Raw genomic sequence first — 17,159 nt, forward strand, 5'->3', positions numbered from 1 at the left:
AAAAAATCGCAATTACATTTTATTCTTGACACTTTTAAATTATTCATATATTTTATGTCAACAAGAGAAATTATCTTCTCACTGTTCATAAACGTAAGATGTAACTAGATCGTACAAAACGTAAAGTGAATCTACTTGCGGCCTTAGGATCTATTTAAGGTCCATTTTATACATGACCGTTTTAAGTTTCTGTCATGTACGGACTATCTCTGAGCGTTCCGAGCCATCGAATTTATACTAATTTGGGATAAAATTGATGTGTTCGAGAAAACTGTATGTGAACTTAGATCCAATAATATTCATATCATAATGTCATTTTACGGGAGATTTGACCATAATAACAATGCTAGATGAAAAGAAATTTTTAGAAAAAGAAAAAAATGTACGCGCGAGAAAACAGCTACACTTTTCTGTTATTAAACCGAGAAATCTTTATCGGAAAAGCGACTACAAACAAGTCCAACTGAAAGAAATATATCAGTGTTTTTTTTTTTTGTTTTTTTTTCACGCGGCTATGATAATAAACGTGGAATGAGCACGATCGGTTCTTCAATTGTTCGAACGCAATTACAAACTAAAGGAGATATATGAGAAAAATACCACCATAAAACCTAAGAAAAAATCCTCCTTACCTCCAGGTAGCCAACGGGTCCATTAAAAGGATAATCGCCGAGACGACGCTCCTCGTCCAGAAATTTCCCAGCTTTTCCATTTACCGGTGGACAGAAGAGGCCATAATTGAAGCTCTCCTTCAGTTCCTGTAAAGTGTGAATTTGTATCAACTGGCACAGGTGTGCTACGTGCAAAAAGAACAAAGCGCGACCCGCCACCTCCACTTTTTTCTATTCAATACATGCAAATGTGGTAACACTAACGAAGTACGCTATATCGTTTCGAGATCAAGATTTGAGCACATTAGAATACGCACTTGTTTTGCAAGAAGAAATTTCATCTTCATTCCGACAATCGTCATGCCTGTTTGATAGGAGCTCGATGAAAAAGTATAGTAGTATTTATATGTAGCACACAATATGTATTGTGCATATGGTAAATATTATTGATAGTTTGATATAATTCGCTCTATTAATGTGGAATGACAAATTGAAACAATATTAATTACAAGCTTCGAGTTTATTCACATTTTTTTACGCGAACTTTACATAAAATATTCTAATTTATCTCTCTAATCTTACAACAAATGATTTTCGGCGTTCTAAATCACTTTTTGAAAAACAAAAACAAGGAATAACTATGATTACTTAGGCGCAAAATTTATTATTAATTTTTTCATATTCACTATTTTTTCAATAAGTTTAGACAAATATCTTTGCTTTTCACAGGCAGTATTGTGACATGCATTATCCCAAGAATTTCGATTTCTTACCTTATCTTACGGTGTCACGGACTAATGCAACTAATCTATAGTCTAACATATCAAACGATTTACTTACGGACTAATGTATCTAATGACGATTTATTTACGAATTAATGCATCTTACGTATATTTATCATTGATATTTCTAAAAGCTTTAAAACTGGAGAGACCAGATTTTTTTTATCTTTTGATAAACAACGGTCTGTTCATCACAGTCTGAAATCCACATTCCAAACTTCTTTTCTAGCCGTGTAAAAATCGCCTTTGAGCAGACGATCGAGCGAGTCAGTTACAAGTCAGGCGTTGCGCCAGTCCATCCGAAGCATTATAATACGTTGTGCAGAATAATTAATCTTTTGTTTGCAGACTCCTAGACCCGCTCAAAAATTTCAAACCGTTGTCTTTAGTACTTATATCGTTCATTGCTTGTCTCTCTTACAATTTGAATAAGAAATAACACACATGGCACGTATATTCAAGAATTGCGTATTATTGTATCATTTTGCTATGCAAAAAATCGGTGACGATGCGAAGGTAAATGACAAAACATAAACCGATAATCAAGCTAGAGTACAACAATAGTCAAGTATACAACATGTGCCAAATTGAAGGCTTTGGTACGAAAGAAGCAAAGAAGGGTTTTGTCTCTCGACATGCCGATATAGGCGGAAGTGCGATCGACCATAGAAAAAACATCACGAAATGTGGAAGAAAAGTACAGCTGCTGACAACGAAGGACAAAAATGAAAGAAACATTTAGTGACAGATGTATATGCAAACTTTTTTTTTTTTATGTTACAGAAAGAATGTGAATTTCTTAAAAATACAATATCGCAATATTCTCGACAAAATTATATTGAATAAAACATTTTTTTAAACAGATACATTGAGTGAAATAACAAACGCGACAAAAGGCACATTCTAGAACAGATTATAGACATGTGTTTTGTCGGTTTTAAAGCTTTCGTCTAGCTAGCGCATATTTAATGCGCTTTCTTCAAGGTTTTTTTGTATTTAGGAGTGATATAACGTGCCGTTCCTCATTCGTTAAGCCAGCTCAATGATGCGTCCGTGACACGCTCGCCAATGGTTTCCGTCGTCATGCAGAACTCTCCACGTCGAGGTTACATGTCATCAGAATTAAAGTTTGTTACGCGTATGAATAAAACGATGCAGCAGAAGAGATGAAGAAGACGACTTTGCGTCAGGTCTCAGTAAAATGGTAAGTACTTTTAACGAGCTTTTTCACTAAAAAGTCTTTTGTTATAAACCGAGACAATACATGTATATTTTTTATCTGAGAGCAGTTTTGACGAACATAAATGCAAACAAAATTTATAACAAAGAGTGCAAACATTGTTCATTCAAGGCGGCGCGATCGCGAATCGCTCGCCACCGTTTCTCACTAACATCCTGGACAAAAATGAAACAGTCTTGCCAAACCGGCATTCCTACTCTAATTAGTGTTGCGGTAATTGCTTCATAAAGTCTCAAGAGGCGGCATAATCGCACTATAGCAAAACGTGCTTCTCGAGTTTCTTCGATTACCAAGAGAACGGGCAAGAAGGCAAGGTCGTAGGTACCGCGAGTGGAAAAAGTCAATAATTAACGATTATAAAGTAGAATAGAGTAGAATTGATTACCATTATCATTTTTGTCTCGTTCGAGTACTCTCTTTCGAGGATACTCTCACGAATCATAAAGAATCGATTTCTTCGACAGAAGAGTCAAGTCTCGATCGTTCCAACGAATAAATTTTCTCTCTCGAGCAATTTCTCTTCGCGCGCGCACACACACGTTTCCTTCGAAGGAATCGTTATCAGTTTATCATATATTTTCACGCATATTTTTCATTTCTGTTTAATAAAAGAGTCTCATATCTCTGAGGAAATAACTATTTTATGAACCTCTGTTCTAAGGCAGCTCTATAGTCTACATTCGGCTCCCGTTCAGTCCTTAATACTTCTGCGAAAAAGTCGGCACTCGATTCAGAGTCTGTGCGGGATTTTTTCATTTTTACCTTACCCGTGCCATACCTGATGTTGAGGCATGGATGAGAGGAGAAGGATGTCGCTCTAAACGACGGACTCTTTTGTACGGCCCTGTATGAGAGAATAATGGCCGAACCGTGTCTCAATCGTGCTTTATGGGATGTAATTGCGGTCTGGCGAGGGGGGTCAGCCTTGCTGATGTTTAAACTCTAGCTTAGCCAGTGTCCGCGCTCGCTCGCATATATACGGGGATAGGAACGTTATGGTTTTACAACAACGAAGTACGAAACGAGTTTTCGTCTTTTTCGCGCGCAGTTTCGCTCGCTACCGCTTTCGTTTATTCTTCTGGCGAAGATACTAAGTCGTCGTCGACTTTCTTTTGTATTTAAGAACAAAATGCTGGAAATCGATAAATCTGCAATTTTCTTTTTTTAATTCTAGTAAAGAGAAGACGTATTCTGAATGTAAAGACAATTTTATCTTCAAATTGTTTTATTTCATCTATTATAGGAAAATCATCCGATAATATCCACTAAATTGGACCGATCTATTGGATTTTATCTTACTTTTTTTAGGAAGGTTTGGGACTGTTAATCAGAGGGGAAGGGAAATCTATGTAATGTGTAATCACATATTTAAAAAATTAAAAGTTTGATTTAAAACAATAAATAGATATTATATATTATACACTTAGAGAAAATTGATAAGATTACATAAGATTGCGCATGTAAGATTTTTTTACGTCCAATTTATAGCGGAAATTAAATATAGCACAGAAATGAAAAAAAATAAAAAAATAAAAATAAAATAAAATAAAATCAGATCGTTCGATCGGAAGAACGAGCGGAAAAAACAGCAACAAAGAAAAATTGATTCTTCTGAGAAAATCGAGAAACGCGAGAAAAGATCCTTTAGATATCTTTCTTAATTTTTATAAGCTAAGCTAATAGTAGTTGTTTTTTTATCTCAAATTTCATGACAATATTAGTCACTGTTTTGTCCACATCATTTATGCTTACTTCCTTAATAAATATATCAGTGAAGTCACCTAAAATGACACTTTACAAACAGAGTTAATGTGGTGCGCACATTTTCACTATTCCGAATAAGAATCCTTATATGTGTTGACGAGATGCTTGGTGGATATCGTATTTATTCATTCATCACACTCGATAATTAGCCGTGAGTTATGATAATTTTGAACGTTCCACAAATGACTCTTTAATTTACTTAAAAACAACATCAGTCGCGTATTGATGACGTGAAAAAAAATAAATAAATAAAATTACCAGGCTTGATTAACGTGACATCACATTTTCGTCTCGAGACTGCCGTCATATTCGCCGTCGAATCGAGTTCCGTCAAGTAACTCAATTTTCTAGATCGCAGAATTGAGTCAGCGTCGTTCTACCAGTAATTGGCAATCAATTCCGGAGGCCGACGGACTCCATGTGGCGACGATGACATTTCGATCACTTGCTCTGGCTATAAAACGTATTTTATTAAGCAAATTACACTTTCCACAAGTCGTAACTTTATCGTGTTACGCAACAGCAATACAAATTATCGCGGAATAATTTTTTGAGTAGAGCATGAATAAAATATGTAGATCACCTTTTGCACCGGAATTTTCTTGTCAAATTGATAGCTGTCCCCATTTTTGACCCGAAATAATGAAAGCATAATTGCAATTACACCCAAGACTCCTTTTATATGGTATTTTTTTTTACACACTTTATTCACAGTTACACGATTTTTTTAACACAATTTATTCACAGTCACACGATTTTTTCCTTTTCTTTTTCCATTTTGCTTTAATTTATGAAAATTTTACATCACTTTATTACTTAATTTTTTGTAAATATTTACTCATTTTGTAAATATTTACCCATTGTTTTCTTCACTTTATTGTATTTATTATACATTATTATGTTTATTCAATAACGTGTACATATACATGCATTTTATATAATGTAATAGTTAAATAAAATGCTTTAGTGAATGCATTTCTATGTTTTAGATTACTTTTTGTTAGTTTGCGTTTTTAAAACAAATTTTATCCTTTGTTGCTAATCAAAATTTACATAATTTTTTTTACACGATTTTCTTTTAGTCCGTACGCTTTCACCGTGTGAAAAAGGAGTTTCAGCTGTATCATTAAAAAATTTAGAATATATTTATTTGGCGACTTAAACCTTAAGTATAAAATAAATAAAAAATTTTTTTTTTAATTTGTAAAAATAAATAAAAAATTCATAGAATTTTATTTCAATAATCTGAATAAGATTTTATGTTTAATACATAGCATGTTACTCTTTGAAGCCACGTGTAATGAGAACAAGTAATAAAGATCACTCCAACAAATTGCCACATGCGATAACCTTTTTACGCCGCTGTGGTAGCTATTCGGTTCGATGCAATTCAGGTTAAATTATAGAGCGATTATCGCACTCGTTTCGTGCCGCGTTTCCGTGTTCGCAGCACGCTAAAGGGCGGCGCGCTCAGTAAAGGGACCAAAATTCTCCCGCCTTCTCCGCGGAAATGAATGGATCTCGATTTTAATCAACCGATAACTACATCGTTAAAGGCAAATTGTGAAACTTGGAAAACGCCCACACGTCGCGAAGAGATGTTAGGTAATCGAACTGGAAATTACACCAACAAATTGTACTTCGTTCCGGTCTTGCAAAAAGTTACTTAAGCGACTCGCAATTTGACAGATATTAACAGCCGACATACAATGTTTGGCAAAGACTTTTTGTTAATTAACTATTAAAAGTTCGTTACTAACCATAGAATGCCGACACAGAACAACGCAGCAAAACTAAACGTTTTTCTACGACAATCTCACTGCAAAATAAAATTATTGTTTTTACTCTGTAAACAAACGAAATCTCAAAATATCAATATTTTAAACTCAAATAAATGTTTTTTCAATTAGATAAATTTTCTTGTCGAGAACAATAAGACAAAATTGGACGTGGCAATTGTAAATTATTTATTGATTCACATCATTTATTATTAATATTATTATTATTATTATTATTACTACTACTACTACTACTACTACTACTACTACTACTACTACTACTACTACTACTACTACTACTAGTACTAGTACTAGTACTACTACTACTACTACTACTACTACTACTACTACTACTACTATTATTATTATTATTATTACTATTATTATTAGTAGTATTATTATTATTAATAATTGCACAATATTATTCAATTATTATGTAAAATTTTACCAATTTTTTTCTGTAAAAATGATAAAAGATAAAGCGTGAGCATGATTGGTATAATGATTGGTATATTTAATTGTGGCAATAGCTCTCTTTACCGCTTCCTTTTCATATAACCGCCGTTTGCGTTTAGTTTCCGAGATATCCGCCAAAAACTGTTACTACTTTTACACTAAATCCTGCCTATACGTGTTCCAATCGTTTTGGAACACTACACTACATTTATTAATTTCTTAATTTTTTCCTTAAAGAAAAAAGCACATAAAAACAATTAAACATAAAAAAGATATTATATTCCGGTACATTCTTAATATATTCTGCAGCAGTCAATTTACTTTTGCATAACATTTAAAAATAGACTGAAATCGATATCCCATTATGTAAAAATATCAGAATATGTCGTGTGTTTTTGACATAAGACTATAAAAGATAAATAAATTATAAACAGATACAAGATATGTATGCACAAATACTGAGCATAATATCATAAATTGATTAATACGACCAGTACAATATCAATCTGATAATTTGTAAAATAATAATAGAACATCGGTTTTATGTATATGTGCGTAATGTATAGTATCTATGTTACCAAAATAGGAAAATCTGTAGATTTACGACTTTTTTCGCGACGCATACAGCGAGTAAAATTATAAAAGCGGTGCATACTTTGCATTTTCGATGATCGCGCGCTACCAACTTTACTTTTCTGTTACCAATCTTTTGCACATATGCGAAATATTCTACGTGCATATACGTATAAGAGCCGAAGAACTGGGTAAAATGATGGTAGAGCAGCGGACGAAAACGGAGGTAGAGACGTAGGTAAAGAAGAAACGCAGGGAAGGCTACGTACAAGGAATTCATGAATACAAGATTGCACTTGAGAAGCCCCTAGGTAAAAGACTGCTGCAGTTGCCGGCTATTGTAGGATGGTTAAATCCCGTCAAGACTGAAAAAAGCAACGTTATATATATTATATACAGAGGAACGGATCAATGAGCGAATCTTTTTCTTTTTCATTTCTTTCTCATCTCTATAAAAAAAAATCTGGAACACAGTCACAAATGCGAGTAAACAAATAGCATCACGTTTGTATATTTCAACATATCACTAATTGCTATACAATATATTCAACAAAGTTTTTTTAACATTTAAATTCAATTCAAAAACTCACGTGTAAAAATTTACACGCGAACAAATATATATATATATATACGCATTTTTCCGCACAACATCCTGATCGATCGGCTCGTATGACCGTAGATATATCTCGTAATTTAGTAACTTCTCGAGCTTCAAAAAGATTTAATTGTTTAACATTTAAATATATAGAATTTGTATAGAATTTGTATATAGATATAGAATCTGAATTGTTTTTCCTCTTATTAAAGATAAAAATATTTGACCAAAAAACACTATGTATATTAATTAGAACAAGAGCTTTAAAATTGCTTCGCATTTACGTAGCAAGATTGGCATCAAATACAACATGCGAAAAAAATGTATACTTAATAAATATTTAGTAATCTCGTGCTTTTTCTTTCACCTGTTTAAGCAAGTCGCTAAAGGTATTAGCCTAAGAAAATAAATACTCATCGCTAAATTGAATAAACGGCAAAAATGTTTAAGGGATGAAGACGATAAGGATTGGATCGCCAGCACGATCAAGCATGCCCGGAAATCCAGCGTGCACGAATAGACACATCTTTGAAAGAACAGTTTACACGCTAGAATCGCAAATAATTTTACGAAATACATATAAGCGACAACACTTCGGATTCCGCCGGGCATTATCTGATGATTACAAAAAGAAACGAAGTAGTTTTTTGTGTCATTACAAACAGTTTGTTATACGTTCATACATCCGGTTTCGATTTAAATTTTTATTGATAAACCTATTTTTAACACTTTGTAAATTTATCGCTCGTGGAAACATGGCTCATCGATCTCTATGTGATCGCGTGATTTTAATAGATAGCAAAGTCAAAATATGCGACATGTGCAAATCATGATCAGCATCTATCTCCATTTAATCATTTTTCGCAAACGAGGTGTATCGGTCGCATCTTGCATTATTATACAAAAACGTGACCATTGATCTTCGTTTTGGTCATCCTCGCGATGACCGTAAACGCCGCGCTCGTTCGGTTCCGGAAATCGCGTCTTTTTGTTGCGCGCTGCGACAACCTGGCTATCGATTTTCATTCGATCTATTTTCAAACCAATTCATGGCATACAGATGATAATATAGATAGATATATAGATATATAGATTGAGATTAGTGCAGTGCGTTTGACGACGCATTTGTTTTGTGCCGACGAGATACAGCAGCACACAGGATTTTTTTTGTCGAGATTGACGGCGCAGAGCAGGCATATCTTTCGCCTTCGAACGCATATCTTGGCATTTTCCGATATATGTAAGAATTATTTTCCGCGTTGTGTCATTTTATTCGTGATAATCTATAAATACGCGCTTGTATAATACATTCTACACACTTTTCATCTACATGCTAACGTGTAAAGTTTTTTTATCTTTTTTTTTTTTTGAAAGTAATCAAAATTGGGTGAGTGTAAAAGTTCGTGTCCGATTTATCATTAAAACTCAGCAACAGCAATTTGGTGTGTAAAATATTTTTATTAATCAATGATATAATCGCCGACGTTTTCTATAATCTTTTCCTAGTGTTTTAGTAACATACAGATGCCTCGATTATAAAACGATCTCGGTTTGCGTTTGAAGAAGGAAGAAAGATTGTTTTTGACGACTTCCAAAGATACAAATTTTTCCCATTCAAATCGTTTTACAATGATCGAAACACGTCATAATCTGATGATGCGATATCTGAAGAATACACAGATGAGTGTGATATGACATACCATTTAAGTTCCTTTAGTTTGCGCAAAGTCCACTTTAAATCTTCTGTATATCTAACCGAGGAATGTTTATTCCACGCGTCTCACAATACTTAGAAATGTTGTCTGATTATTTCCCGATACACATAAAGGATTCCCTCTCTATTATACGGTATAAGCGCGAGAAAAATAATCGTTACAAAGTGACGACGTGTGGAAAGTCGGAGGCTATCACAAAAAAGATAGAGAAATAAAGAAGAGCGTGATCCTATCGGAAGTAAAGACCGATCCACACAACAATCCTGGATCATAATGATCGTCTACGCCTACAAAGTTTTGCCCTTTTCGATTCTTTGCTATAGATCCTCTGGCAAAACTGGCTGAGCATAAATTTACCCACGCCAAGATCCGTGCAACTATACGCTATCACTATACTAGTAATATACTATACTGTTTTGGTACAATGATATCAGTTCATGCACATTTGCGTTCGATAAGCACCGAGTGATCGAGTCGCGATCTTAAAACAATAGCCAAAAGTTAATGAGCATTGTTTAATAAGATTTCATTAAGGAATAAGTTGGAAATATACATTATATTATGTGAATTACTGTAAATAAGAATCATTAACACTGTATATTACGTAGAAATAAAAACTTACAATTGGAATTGCTTATTGCATTAGAAAATTTTAATAATAAAATTAATAGGTAAAAACACAAATGTACTTTGTACAGTGTTTTTTTTTAAGAATTCCATTATTAAAGATATTGTTTGTTATATTTCTTTGTTTACTTTTCTTTTCTAGCTTTTTTAAATGTTTGGCAAAGTTTTGTTAAAAGCTCTATATATTATTTCTGATCAGCAAAGCTGATTTGCAAGAAGAAAATGGTGCAGCAATTTTATCGCGAGAATGAGCTCCTTTGGTCATTCGAAAGCGACATACATGAGAGCCGGTATCGTTAACGGCACATGATGTATTTAGAGTGTTTCTAGTATGAAGAAAAGCAACGCGAGCTATCTTGGCTGGCTCTCTTGTGTACAAGAGAGAGGAAGGGAGGGAAAGAGAAAGAGAGAGAGAGAGAGAGAGAGAGAGAGAGAGAGAGAGAGAAAGAGAGAGAGGAAAAGAAATTGCTTTGATAGACCGATACTTTTAATAGCTCTGAATATGTATATACTTTGCAATGTTTTTTTGTTACTTTCATAAAATACTCTGAAAAAAATAAAACTTTTATACACTCTTCTCAAAGACATGTTAGAAAAAAACTATTCAAGAATTTCGAAGATAAAAGATATTAAAAAATTCCAAATATTTGTTTAGAATAGAGTTTCTGAAATTATGAACAACACTAATAAACTTCAGTTTGCGTTCTTATTCGTAGAACCGTCACGTTGTGTGTTACTGAGTATCGTTCGCGGGAACCGCGGGATGTAAAGTTCAATTGTTTTTATTAACATCTCGGTGAAAACGAAAGTCATCGTGTATGCAGCAACATCAGAAAAACATTAGCGACATTAGCAACCCGCGACGGTCTTTTTCCAGGGGAGGGCGACACATGGCACGCGCGACCTCGATCGAGGACACTCGCCCGATATGAGAATCGCGGATATTCTTTCATATTACATCATCGCAGCACATTATGATATAAAATCTTGCTCCATCCAAAACAACTGCATTATACTAAGTTGTGATGCGCTAAAACGCATCAACTTTATGTAATCAGTACAAGTGAATATATATATATTTTCTATAGAACAATATAATTTTTTCTATAGAAAATGTTTGCAGTTTTATCGAAATGTCCCACTTAAGTGAGCTATTAGTTATAAACACGATTTATACATTGAACAACTAAATATTGCAAACGTTCAACTCGCAATTTCCGATATTTCACTTACATAGTAATATTACTTTAACAAGCATTGCTCTAGACTGTAAAAATATTTGAAATTATGGATTACGTATTTTCGGCTCTTAGCCGCTCGATTTACGTCACAAATAAAACATGCGTTCATTTATTACGATTGCTGTCGCTAACATTTATATATATATACAGGGTGTCCCAGAATAGCCGTACAATCTCTCGTAGGCAGATAGAAGGAATAAAACTGAGTCGAAAAGTCCTGAACCATTTTTTTCTATTATTTATAATAAAGGAGTAATTATTAAGTAAATCAGGCCAATCAGCGCAGACTTTTAGCCAGGCGCACGTCAGTAAGCGCTCACACACACCAGGCGTGCGGCTCACTGACCTGCGCTTGGCTAAAGGTCTGCGCTGATTGGCCTGATTTACTTAATAATTACTCCTTTATTATAAATAATAGAAAAAAATGGTTCAAGACTTTTCGACTCAGTTTTATTCCTTCTATCTGCTTACGAGAGATTGTACGGCAATTCTGGGACACCCTGTATATATATATATATATACGTATTTGTTTATATTTGTATATATATATAGATATATAAACAAATTTTAGCTTATATATATGTTCGTGCTATATAAAAAGAATTTGAATGATAATTTTTTATCTCCTCCAAGTCTAGATTGATTTGCTCATATTGCAAGTAAATAAATAGATACATACAACAATCGTGCTTAAAACTATTATCGTGCAAGAATGCTGTAATTTATTTATGTTAAGAATAATCATGTTGCTCAAGTACGTCGACGAACTATGTGTTGTGCATACACTCTAATCTATATCTCCGTAGAATACTCTTCCAGTTTGTGATTTAAAACTACTAATTGTAAGTTTCTCCATTCCGTGAATATTCTGGTGAATTTGTTACATAAATGTAAAGAATAACTACGACATTTAATGTGTGTTTTGAAACAACTTATAGAATAAGTTTTTCTTTCTCATTTTTATATATAACTGCTTAATTTGTTTATTAATTGATAGATTTAAAAAACAAACAAGAAAAATGCTGATTGAGTGTTTATTATGTGCATAATTATAACTTGTTAGCAAAATGCACAAAAATCACTTTACATAACATTACTACTATCATAACTGAATTGTACAACAAACATGACAGCGCTTTGCAATAACTTTCTCTGCAAACTCAAAGTGAACAATTACATTTAACATTGAGCACACTATAAAAAAAGTACTTATTATAAGGTAATGAAACAAAACGTTGTAAAAATAATGTACAATTAATAAGTAAGTTATTAATTATATATAAAATATTTATAACATAACTTAATATGTAAAACTTAGAAAACACTAATATAATAACAAATATGAAATTTCTGAAAGGGCAATCAATATGTACGTATAATCATTATAAAAGTTCTTTAGCGCGTTATTTTGTCATTATCTGTATGTTTTTCTTTCCTTGCCGTATAAAAATTGCAGAAAAATTACAAAAAGAAAAGAGAGATCGATAGAAATAAAAGGCGTGATCACATGCTATTAGTAATAGTGAAGACGTACCCTGTACCAAGTGGCCACCTGCGAGGCGCTCGAAAGGGATGGAGAAGCGGTGATTTATCCGTAACACACAACCGGAAGTGGAAGGTGATGGAGGGTCCGAGAAAGGCGCGTGTTTTTTGCGCGTTATTTGCGGTATTCATACGAAGGGGAGTTGCGCGCGTTCGTAGATAAGGCCCCACAACACGAGACGATAGTAGCACAGGTATGACGATTGGTGGTTGGTGGCGGGTGTGAAGTATATTTTCGCCCCCGTGCAAGGTGAGGCAAAAGCGAAAACAACAACAACAATAACACCACAGGTCAGAAAATACACGATCATTAGCGATTACGCGCATATTGAAAAACAAAAACTATGCACACATATATATATAATATATACAATAAATCTATATAAATATATATATATATATACAATAAAAAGTATAAATAATACAAATGCGCATACTTTATACATTGCTATCTTAGGATGAGTCTGAAGACATGCTTTCAACACTTTTTTTTTTTAAATACAATAAGTAAGATACGCCATATTATTAATCTATTTAGCTTTTAAAATATATAGACATATTTAAATAATTTTTAAAATCATCCTAAGCGCAGCTCATATATATACATATATGTATATATAAACACACATATATATATGTATATATACATATAGATGTATCTATTTATTATATCAACAAATATAATAGATAATTAAAATAAAATTTTGGATAAAAATTGAATTTTGACAATATAGGTATTAAAATAAGATATAATCGGTATCAGCATACGCTCTTTTTATTTTCATGCAAAAAACAAAAACAGACAATTCTGATATGTAATCCAATTGATGAACTCGTATATTGATACTACACACGTCAAAATTATTTTAAATATCCTTCACATATCTAATATAGTAAGATTTATAAAATGTATTTCTGTTCAAAAAATTATCAAAGATATTTTAATTCAAATTAATAAAATGTGAAGGAAGTAAAAACAGTAAAAATTACAAACTTGTTGCAAGTTTACAAACTCAACAAATTGACAAAAATAATGAAAAAGAGAAGTGAGAGCAAATATTGTAAACAAAGCAGGTGATTTATAGCGAAGAAAAGCTTAATACAAAGGACATATACATATTGGAGTTCTGTGCTGTACCTCCTGTGTTCCGGAAGGCAAGCATGTAGGACAGAAATACGACACGCGTGAAAATTCTTGCGTGACAATAAGCAAAAGAGAAAGAGAGAAAGAGAGAGAGAGAGAGAGAGAGAGAGAGAGAAAAGAAAAAGAAAAGATGAAAGACAGAGCTTGATAACTTTACAGAAAGCAATAAGCCACACATATTGATATTCTAGTCTTCTACTTCGCCTACAGAGATGAATACTCTCACTTATGTGAGCGTCCATCTTCGACACGCTATTGCACCAAAATGCGTCTAACATATATTTTTATGCGGTCATCAAAATTTCGAAGAGTCAAACAAAAAAAACACGAGGAGAGCGCGAAAGCGTTTGGTGAAATTTAAAAAGATTCAAAATAAATATTATTGGATAATTAACCCTTTATCCGTAGATACGAGTCTTTCCTAAACCTACTAAAAAATTTCAAATCGTTGTCTCTAGTAGGTATTAGTTTTGAACGACATTTTTGAAAAGTAAGTAAATTGTTTTAGTTTGAGCACTTGTAATATATCCACTAATTAATGGTTTTTTATAATTTTGTCAACATTTATGTACATTTACAGCAATTTATTAAGTTATGGCGCGCAGAGATTTGCGGCTACAGGAGCTGACATCCGTGGAATATTTGCAAAAAATTATCTTTTTTTATCTGAACGCTCATATCTTTGAAACTACTAAGCGCTTGGACACAGCATTTTGGCTAACATCCAATAAGCTTGCCAGTTCTTTTAGTTCGAGCTAAATTTTGACCTAAAATTTCTTGCAAATTTATCTTCAAACTTCTTTGATTGTTCTAAGCGTTTCTTGTCTTCCAAGTCAAAATCGTCACTTTTAAATCGTCTAAACTAGTATTTGCATATCTTAATAGATATGCAACTTAAATTTTAATAACAGTTCGCTGAGCTTCAGCAGTTTTCTTTTGATAAAAAAAAAAAGTAATAGATGTTGAAAATATCGTTTACCATACTTCGTTTTTACGCGTTATAAATAAATTTATGAACAATATAAATATTTTTATAACAATAATTCCGCAATTGTTATATTATATATGTGCAAAAATGCTATAGATAGATATATAACAAATGCAATAAAAAAAACTTACTTATTTACGTCATCTGATTGTTAGCTCTTAAAACTAAATGTAACACCTAATATTGTAACAAAGAAAATAAATAATAACAGTTGATCATTTGATTTTATAAGTAGATTAATAGAGTAAGCATTACAAAACAATAATTTTATACACGGTAAATGTCAATAGTTGCAAAAAAAAGGAAAAATTTGATTTGATTATCGTTTTTGAATCCAATGTACTTTTCGTGACTCTTAATAGTCTTAGAAAACGATTCGCCACGATAAGAAAAAACACAGAAGAAATTAAAAGTTTGCTCTCTCCTCGCTTCGAAAATTCATTATTACTCGCTCTAGCAACTCTTAATTTTGTGCTGTCTGCAATCTCATGAAATCGTAACATGTAAAGCGTTGCATGTTCTCAATGTACAGCATTGTATGCTATGTTTTTAGCCGCTCGAAGAACTATGAATGATTTTGCAATGACAAGAGCAGACGCGAAGAGAGTACAGAAGAGAAAAGCGGAGAAAAACAAAGAGAGAGAAAGAGAGAGAAAGAGAGAGAGAGAGAGAGAGAGAGAGAGAGAGAGAGAGAGAGAATGGAAAAGAATGGAGAGAAGTGTTTTTTGAAAAAAGTCTGATGGAGTCCTTGGGAGGCCTAGAGTAGCGATGCTCCGCGCGAAAAGCGGATATACGGTGATAAATGACAGATTCGATGGGGTTCGACCGTAATCGACGATTAATCGATACTTGGCGATCCTCGGTGAAATATACACGCGACTGCAATTTCCAGCGGGAACAAATCGCCCCGGGTAGCGCAGATACGAATTATAGTATACTGCGCATTCTCTCTTCTCGAGAGAATCGCGAGCGAATTTCTCAACGAAACGCGACCGCAAGTCGATGTATGTACGCGAGCAAGAGAGGCCGAGACACTCTTTCCCCATTCGTTTTGTCCGTCTCTCACGCATGCCGCCAACTCGCGCTAAATCGGGACTACGAATTATATTACCAGCATTTTCGATCGCGGGAGAATCTCTCAACGAAATACGTGTAATTATCGTGCGAAGGACTTGAGCGCGCAAGAACACCGAGTGCGTTGTTCTCTCTCTCTCGCGCGCGCGCGCGTGCGCATATATCCGATGGAGATGGTGAAACAAGAATCCGCCACGGGCTTCATAAATTTCCGACATAAGGATCGTTCAGCCAGAAATAACACGCGCGCAAGAGGTACGCGCTCACGGGATTTATTGCCGCGAAAGAGAATAATGCGTTTCGTTTTCAATTTATCCCCCTCATATTCTTACAACCGCGCAACCTGCCTGTCCATCCGTCTATCCGTCTGTCTCGCGCGCTCTATCTCGTAACCGGGAGATAAATTTCAGTCCAAGAGAGTGAATCGTTCGATCGTTGTTAAGAGGAGCATCGATGAATGCCTCGGCTCCGCAGGCTGTTTTCAAGGTTTCTCTCCGAGGAATATTTGAGGATATAGACGAGAAATTATCTGACATTCATGCTAAGAAGAGGAAGGTCGTACCTTGGGCAAGGACGCCAGACATTGCTGTTTCACGTCCCAGACCAGCTGATCTTTCGGAAACTGCAGACATTTACTGACATAGAGTTCGGGCACATGGATTCTCGCGAGAAGCACACCCTCGTCGACGGAGGTGTTTTCCGCTGAAGCAAGTGTGTCCTCCGCATTTTGTTGACCCTGACTCAGTCCACTCTGAAGATCGCCGGCCATCTGACCTTGAGGTTGTGTCACGGGCGAATTCTGTTGCTGTTGTTGTTGAGCTTGTTGCTGCTGGTGACATTGTTGCGGCGGCTGCTGCTGCTGCTTTGATTCTGCCTCCATTGCGAGAACCTTGCGGTTCCTGAGGATCCTACCGTCTCAATAGCTCACATCTAAAACATATCAGAATTATTGATAATATTTTATTTAAAAAATTAAACACATAGATATTGTGTTTCCCTGCATCGACACAACAAAGAATAAGTTGCGAA

At 34.3% G+C, this 17,159-nt stretch overlaps 1 protein-coding gene across 7 annotated transcripts in view; it reads right to left on the reverse strand.

Moving 5' to 3' along the window:
• The window catches only part of LOC109852610 (SH3 and multiple ankyrin repeat domains protein 3-like), a 96,824-nt gene that overhangs the window by 18,820 nt on the left and 60,845 nt on the right, over positions 1-17,159 (reverse strand). For 3 of the 7 annotated variants that reach the window (XM_020423955.1, XM_020423936.1, XM_020423908.1), the window contains 3 exons: positions 16,692-17,060; positions 12,917-12,936; positions 633-758 (listed from right to left, as the gene is read on the reverse strand). In XM_020423955.1, coding sequence (XP_020279544.1) covers positions 633-758; positions 12,917-12,936; positions 16,692-17,010 — 465 coding nt within the window. In that variant the 5' untranslated portion in view covers positions 17,011-17,060. Of the gene's footprint in view, positions 1-632; positions 759-4,655; positions 4,852-12,916; positions 12,937-16,691; positions 17,061-17,159 lie in introns of those variants that run through there. The other 4 variants (XM_020423964.1, XM_020423925.1, XM_020423918.1 and 1 more) reach the window with 3 other exon arrangements.

Source organism: Pseudomyrmex gracilis, unplaced genomic scaffold (genome assembly GCF_002006095.1).
Source record: "Pseudomyrmex gracilis isolate BER0280 unplaced genomic scaffold, ASM200609v1 scaffold_1, whole genome shotgun sequence".
Lineage (NCBI taxonomy): Eukaryota > Metazoa > Arthropoda > Insecta > Hymenoptera > Formicidae > Pseudomyrmex > Pseudomyrmex gracilis.